This window comes from Homarus americanus, unplaced genomic scaffold, assembly GCF_018991925.1.
Source record: "Homarus americanus isolate GMGI-L3 unplaced genomic scaffold, GMGI_Hamer_2.0 scaffold26351, whole genome shotgun sequence".
NCBI classification, from domain to species: domain Eukaryota; kingdom Metazoa; phylum Arthropoda; class Malacostraca; order Decapoda; family Nephropidae; genus Homarus; species Homarus americanus.
This window is the reverse complement of record NW_024724368.1, coordinates 5159588-5167544: the sequence shown is the minus strand read 5'-3', so window position 1 is coordinate 5167544 and position 7957 is coordinate 5159588. Positions and strand designations below refer to the sequence as shown.

The 7957-nt window shown below is 37.5% G+C and overlaps 1 protein-coding gene across 4 annotated transcripts in view; it reads left to right on the top strand.

Annotated features, from left to right (window-relative positions):
- LOC121864209 (cholesterol uptake protein 1-like) overlaps nucleotides 1–7957 on the top strand; it is a 93427-nt gene that overhangs the window by 62169 nt on the left and 23301 nt on the right. For all 4 annotated transcript variants that reach the window (XM_042363245.1, XM_042363246.1, XM_042363244.1 and 1 more), the window contains 3 exons: nucleotides 194–388; nucleotides 3378–3501; nucleotides 3736–3975. In XM_042363245.1, the coding sequence (XP_042219179.1) occupies nucleotides 194–388; nucleotides 3378–3501; nucleotides 3736–3975 (559 nt within the window). The remainder of the gene's footprint in view (nucleotides 1–193; nucleotides 389–3377; nucleotides 3502–3735; nucleotides 3976–7957) is intronic.

The window sequence follows — 7957 nt, the reverse complement described above, 5'->3', positions numbered from 1 at the left end:
CAAATCTTTGTAACCAAAGGATTGTTCATTTAAACATAGGATATACTGTATATTCATAGGTTGAAAGTGTGTTATAAGTGGGCTAATGTACTACTGTATATCTAAACCTTCTCTGTATGTAAAGTGGAAATATGAAACTAAAGAATTTTGTCACAAACTTTCAATAAACTAATCTCAATTAATCAACTTTCAGATGATGATGAATTATGGAGTTGAAGATCAGTGCTACTTCAACTCTCGCTGCCTCACTGCTCTAGGAAAACTGCCTGATTTTACTCGAGTTTTCAGCAATATTGTCTACATTTTTGTGGGGATTGCCTTTACCATCATTGTGAAGAAACATGAGACATTAACCCAGAACAATCTCAAAAGTGTCACTGCTTCTCATGTAAGTCTTATATCTGTCTCACTTCAAAAAGCTAGTTTTCCATCATTTTTGTGGTGTGGAATTAACATACAGTAGTCTTTTTCTTTTCTAATCTTAATATTTTTTTTTTATTCTTATTTCTTTCACCTCCCAAGCCTTGTTGTATGTCTATGACCTGTGCCCGGGTGGGATATTCCCCGAAGAAAGAAAAAAAAATTTAAATAAATAAATAAAGTATTAATTAATTAATTAACATAAGATCTCCATTATTTATGTTATTTCATATTAATTATATTGTCTTATGCATACATAATGTTGTTAAACATGTGCATATAGCTATTTATATACGTGTTTTCCACACTCATGGGACTGGCATGAAAACCTCACGCGGTTTTGCCTTCTCACGGGGTTCATTTCACTTAATCATGAGCTTTAAAGGAATATATATACCGGTATACAGTACTTGTGTGTGTATATATATATATATATATATATATATATATATATATATATATATATATATATATATATATATATATATATATATATATATATATATATATATTATATATATTATATATATATATATATATATATATATATATATATATATATATATATATATATATATATATATATATATATATATATATATATATATATATATATATATATATATATATATATATATATATATATATATATATAGTGATATGCTATTACGGATCATCTCTGAATATTCCTAAAATTACAGTTTTCCTATAAATGGAGATATAAACAACTGGCTCTCTATGAACATTATTTAAAAAATTTTTTTTTTCTAATTTATTGTTTTTTATTACAAATATTAATGATATTCTTTATTTCAGGGGTTTATATGCATATTTATGCACTTTTTTACAATTTTATATTATATTTTTCAGTGTTAAGTGGTTGTATTTGGGGGCCTGGAACGGATTAATCCTATAACGAACAAGGTTCTAGAACCAATTAGATTCGTTATAGCATACCCCACTGTATATATATATATATATATATATATATATATATATATATATATATATATATATATATATATATATATATATATATATATATATATATATATATATATATATATATATATATATATATATATATATATACATACAGTTCCTCCCCGACTTACGACCAACTCGACTTACGTCCACCCGCACTTACGACTTGCCTCAGTCGTACTAAAATTTGGTCAAATTACATATTTTCGAGTCCCAAAGTCAGTACACGGACAAAATTTTCATCTGTAATTCTCTTTAAAATGGCTGACAAGCTTAAAAGTGAGTGTTTTGTGGTGTTGAGAAGAAAAAGAAACCCCCATTTTCGATTTTCTATGTGTTATTTGAGCATTTCCGACTTACGGTCATTTCGACACGACCATTTCGACTTACGACCTGGATGTCGGTCCCTAACCCCGTCGTAAGTAGCAGCTGGGTTTGGATATCAGTGGTGTCAATTTTGTTATAATTCCCACTTAGTACTAGCTTGGCGCATGGGTACCTAACTCTGAGGTGGTAATGAGATGATTGATGGGAATGTCTCTGGTGGGCGAGTGAGGTGGAGGGTATGCCTCACATTATATGATAGAAGCAGTGTGGCATGGGTAGGCACGTGGCCCAACACGTACCCATAGTGTTTTCATATCGGCTGGGACTAAACATCAAGGAGTGACGGGCATAGTTCATCTTGACAGAAGAGGTCAACGCCCCTTCCGTGTCCATGTGAATGAAGGTGATGAAAGAGTTGATATCCCTCAATGTGGCATGTTTAAGGAACAATTTGCCAAGCTTCGCATATGGAAACATCGTTGGCAGCGACTGATTGGACTGGAGTTGCCAGTTTGTCAAATTTATTAGCTAAGGAGGTGACATTGGAGAGCAGCAAGGAGAGGAGATCGTACCATGTTCGGGGAGCTTCACTGTATTGGTACGGTCTGTCAGGACTAGGTTTCTCTAGGTTTTCTAGTGGAGGTGATGGTCCTAATGGGCGTCTGTTTATGACGTCCTTGTCTACGGCTTCAAGCATGGAGTATGCTCGGTGAATTTAGCTGCACAATAACACTGCCATCAGAATAACCATTGCATGCTTTAAATTGTACAGGGGTCGTTGTAAGTAAGTGACTGGTGGACATCTGTTGGTATTTGTCTTGTTGTAAACACTGCAAGTCCTTGTCTTTGGCTCTTAAGGTGTTGCCAACACAGTACCTACGGTATATGTAAACACGGCAGAGGTCCTTATCACTGGCACTTTGAAGGTGACTGGTAGCCTTATGGGTGAGTCCATTCTATGAGTGGAGGAATAAACTACTCACTCAAAGGTCTGAAGGCGGAAAGAGACCAAGGGATTTTTAGTTGGCGGGAATTTCAAATGACAAGTATTTAAGGGTGTGGTCAAATATTTCTTGCCCTGAAAGGATTTGAGCTTACGAGGTCAGGTCTTTTGAGGGTTTACTTTAGTTCTTTTTAGGTTTTAAAATAACCCTGGACAAGATTATCAAGAACCTGCATTTGCTTTGATCTACTACCCTGAGTAGACTACCATTAGTTGCAGTGGTTGTTACAGGGTAGATGAATTTATGCTTTCCATGGGAATTTACTGTTTAGCCCACTCTATAGAATCTACAGCAAATTAAATTGATCATGTGCATAAGATAATACATACTCTTTAAATCACTATTGTATGTTTGGAATCTTAGCCAAAATGTTTTTAGAAATCCGACAGGAGAAAGGCCAAATTATAAATGCATGTAGACTGCAAATTAAAATGAGGGTGACAGAGGAATGGGTAACTTCACATAAGCGTGGAACATGTTGACTATGGTTCAGGATGCTCAAAACTTGAAGTGGGTTCTAAAAGAAGGCTTCCCAACAACATGTATAGTGTGTTGTTTCTTCTTTACAGATGAATTTTATTACAGAAAATTCCACCTACATTGTGCAGTTTAGGGAAAATATCACAATGGATCATATTTCAGAAAATTGGTATCGGTGTGAGTCGGCACTATGGACTTTTTACTTCTCTTGGTTATGGACTCGTTATTGAGGGCATAATGTCAGCACTCTATCACACGTGCCCCAACAGCGTTACCATCAAGTTTGGTAATTGTATTTCAGTACAGTATATATTATATACGGTTAAGTATTTGTCAACTTGAATTCTGTTTTACAAAATAATCTACTTTATGAAATTTAAGAATATACTGTAGAACAATTTTGTTGGCGCATTTCTACTTTCAATAGGGAATGTAATATTGTGATGATAACTTTATCTAATGATTCAATGTCTGATGTTGATAATATAATACAAATAATCTTGTTTCTGCTTCCTTTCAGATATGATGTTTATGTATGTGATAATGGTGGCAGCTGTGGTGGGCATATGGGGTCTACGACATGGAGATGTTACACACCATGTGTACCCAACCATGATGTTCATAGGCATGGCTCTCATACTGGCTGATGGCTGTGTATGGGTCAGCAGGATAGTTTTTTGGATTGGCATTGCATCTATCTACACATTTATTCTATTGACAAATACTGTACTTATGTCACAGTATGGCATTTGGTCATTTTGTAAGTCACACTGTATAATTTTTTGTTTTTGAAATATGAAATGTAAAATTATTTAGTGTCTCAAAGAAGGGATTAGATAAATTAATTTCCTGTTTGATGGCTGTAGAGATAAGTAAATGATCCATGAGATGTTACATATACTGTACTGTACTGGTAAAGGTTGCCACAATTCAGCATGTGTGCAATATACAGTACCTCAACAGGAATATGGCTATTAAACAATTTCCTCTTCATGTTGATGAAAGATTATAGCCTACACAACTAGTATGCAAACCAATAGATGGTAAATTAATTTAACCTAAGTTCTTAGATGGTTAAAGATTTTCCACATTCTTCTTGTTGGCTAAAGCAACCAGAAAGGACTCCCAAAGTCACATGGGAACAGTGAAAAGCATACCTAAAAGCTCTTTACCTGCTTTAAAGGTCCTGGGCACTCAGGCACTGCCATACACACAGTGTCTGCTACCACCCACTTCCTTGTGCTATTTTCTTCTCAGTATAACTCAAATTAGTTCAATATATGCACTATGTATATTGGTGGCACAAAATTACATGCCAGATACATCCTGAGAATTTTCACTGGGAGATGTGGGAATGCAACGCTCCTCCCTTCACCCCACATACTCCGCCTTGTTTCTGTTCTTGCAGCCTACACACTCATCTGTTTATAGCCTCAAGTTGCAAAGTCATATAAAATGAATTATTCTACAGATCTGAACCCATAGGTGCCTCTAGCAAAGACTACAAAACCCTAGCTTAATGTGACGTAAACTACATCAGTGTTTATAGCCTCAAGTTGCAAAGTCATATAAAATGAATTATTCTACAGATCTGAACCCATAGGTGCCTCTAGCAAAGACTACAAAACCCTAGCTTAATGTGACGTAAACTACATCAGTGACCAATTAGAGTATGACAAGGGATGATGTAATTTATGTCAGTGACCATTAGAGGCTAAGGCTAGGAACCTGATAGTTGCCTCAATAGCCAATGTAGGAAAAGACCGCTTGAGATTCCATTTATTTGTCATTCCTGCTGACTTAGGAACTTTCCAACAATGGTGGGATTTCAATAATTCATCTTCTCTCTCTAGTCTGGTAAATCTCAAAAAGTATCTCTGAAACTTAAGCTGTGCCAGAAAAATGGGACGAAGCCCAATGTCAAGTGCATAACATCCATTCACTGCTTCAAAAATGGATACACAAAATTTTTCACTCTGGAAGGTGTACTCCATGTTTATGCTTCCAAGAGTTATAAATTTGGGTTCCTGTTACTTTTCAGTAAGATTTTTGTAATGAAGACTACTGATCACAACCCACTTCATGTATGGATGGAAGGCAATTGCAATGCTTCTTCATGTGAAGGGTAAAACATTCTCTTTCCTTGGTATTAGAAACCCATACTTGAGTAAAAGTAAAAGTACTAAAGAGTTTGAGTACTTTTTAAAAAGTAAATACAGTACCCAAAAATGTTACTTTAGTACAGTCACAAGTAAATTTACTTAGTTACTTTACAACTCTGCTATGAGTAGTTCTGAGTGCAGATTGAGCAAGAAAATTACTTATTCACTCCGCCATATTGTTTTTCCTTTGTTTACCTATTTACAACATACCACAGAATATTCAGTAGTTCTTTCGGGTGTGGTAATCCATATAACATGGGCCCACACACAATCCCATATCACACTCAATGCACATTGTTGTCACCATTTTCCTCTGTCTTTCCCTCCTTGTGGTGTTCTTACAGATGTAGCATTCCAGGTGTTTTTCCCGGCCATGTCTTACTGTCTGTGTTGTGTCCAGGAAGTTACGAGCCATATAATTTCTAGAATTCTATCTATCGGGTCTGTGTAGTGCGTTGGCCTCTCTGAAGATATCAGGATGCCATATTTTTCCAGCAACTGGTAGACAACATTGTACTGGAATTCCCTCGGCTTCGATTTTTTATTTACAGTCCTAACTAGGAACAGATTGTAGGCATTCAGGATGGTGATGCTTAGAGTGTGGAAGAAGAATTTTTTACCATTTTACACTTTTTCTTATACTGTACAGTAGACCTTTGCCATTCGCGAGGGATAGGTGGGAATTGGCAAAACCTTATTGCACTAATATACAGGTATACCTATAGTACTGTGTATGAGAAACTTAGTCACAATACAGAACTTACATTTGTACATGGAAGTCTGGAGCTTGATGAAGGGGTGCACTGTACATAGGGAGACATCTGGTTACTGAAGCATAGGTGGATCATCAAGATCACTGGTGGAAGAGGGTGAATCAGTGGTGATTGGTGGAGAGGCAGGTGGTGGAGTGGTGCGCAACCGGGAGGTGGCGCTTGGCTGGGAGGCAGGTGATGAGGTGGCGGGTGGCTGGGAAGAGGAGGGTGGAGCGACAGTGGTAGTTTCTGGTTCTTTCTTGAAATACATGGTGATTGGTAGTTGTTTCCTCTAGACTTTGAGATCTTTAAACATTTCCTGATAGGGAAACAATACCTGGTTGATTCCTCGGACCATCTTAAGGCTGCATTCCATGGAAGGGTCGTGATGAACACTGAAATCATTCACTATCTTTACCTGACGAAATAGTTCACAAAAATTTTCCAAGTTCCAACCTTCTTGTTGTAATTCAATAATGTCTTTTTCTTCATCTCCCGAGGCACTTTTTACCAACTCTTCCAAATCCTCTTCTGTAAGATCCTCTCCATGCCCACCAATCAGCTCTTCCATGTTGTCAGCAGCAGTGTCCACAAACCCCTCGCCACCCAACTGCCGTGCAACACTTACAATGTCATTCACATCCTTTACTATGGGCGGAAATCCCTGAAAGTTATTCACACACTCAGGTCATAAGGTGCTCCAAGAAGCATTCACTGTCTCTGGTTTGTGTTCATGGAAAGCTTCACTGATGTTGGTAATGCTGTACTCTTTCCAACACTACTGATACGACCAAAAGAGCTGTGTGTATAATATGCCTTGAAGGTACTGTGCGTATTACACCCTGATCGAGAGATTGGATAAGAGCAGTGGTGTTAGGGGATAGGAGCACCACCTCTACACCTGGATGTCTAAACTATAAACTTTCTGGGTGGCCTGGTGCTGTGTCTGTCAATAATAACACCTTGAATTCCATCTTCGTGGAAGCAAGATATTTTTCCATTTCCGGGACGAAGCATTTATGGAACCACTCTAGGAATGCTTGCACAGTTACCCATGCCTTTTTGTTGGACTGCCAAAACACTGGCAAATGGTTCTTGTTTTTTCCCTATAAAGCCGTAGGGTTTGCTGAGCAGTAAAGCAAGCCAGGCTTGATCATGTGGCCAGCCGCATTACCATAGAAGATGAGCATCACTCTGTCCTTGGCGGCCTTGTTTATGTATGTTCTAACGCATTTTCTTCCAATATAAACCAGATTCATCAGCATCAAACACTTGCTCTGGTCTATAGCCTTTCTCTTCTATTATTTTCTTTAGCTTGGCGGGAAATGCACCTGTGACTGTGTGATCAGCTGATGCTGATGCGGCCTCCCCGGTCAGCTTTACATTATGGAGAGAGAATCTTTTCTTAAAATTCTCAAACCAACCTTTACTGGCACTGAAAGTTATTTCAGTCACTGCACTAGCCCCTTCACCACCTGTTGACATGTAAAAATTAGCATAAAGACTTTTAGCCTTTTCATGAATCACGTTGCTGTTGATCGGAAAGCTTTTGCGGTGCTGTTCCTCAATCCAAGTGTTTAGTGTGCTTTCTCAGTTTTCACTATGTTCTTGTCACGAACAACCTGCGCCACTTTAGCACTTGCAGGAGCACTCACTTGAACAGAATCACGTATTGCTTGTTCATTCTTTCTTATGCACCGCACTGTGGATTCGTTTACAACCAAACAACCGACCGACTGCGGCAGCACTCTTCCCCATCACTAGCACTGACACTAGGCAGTCTTTTTGGGGCCATTTTCACAAAGAAACACGAAAGTTTTGAGAGTAT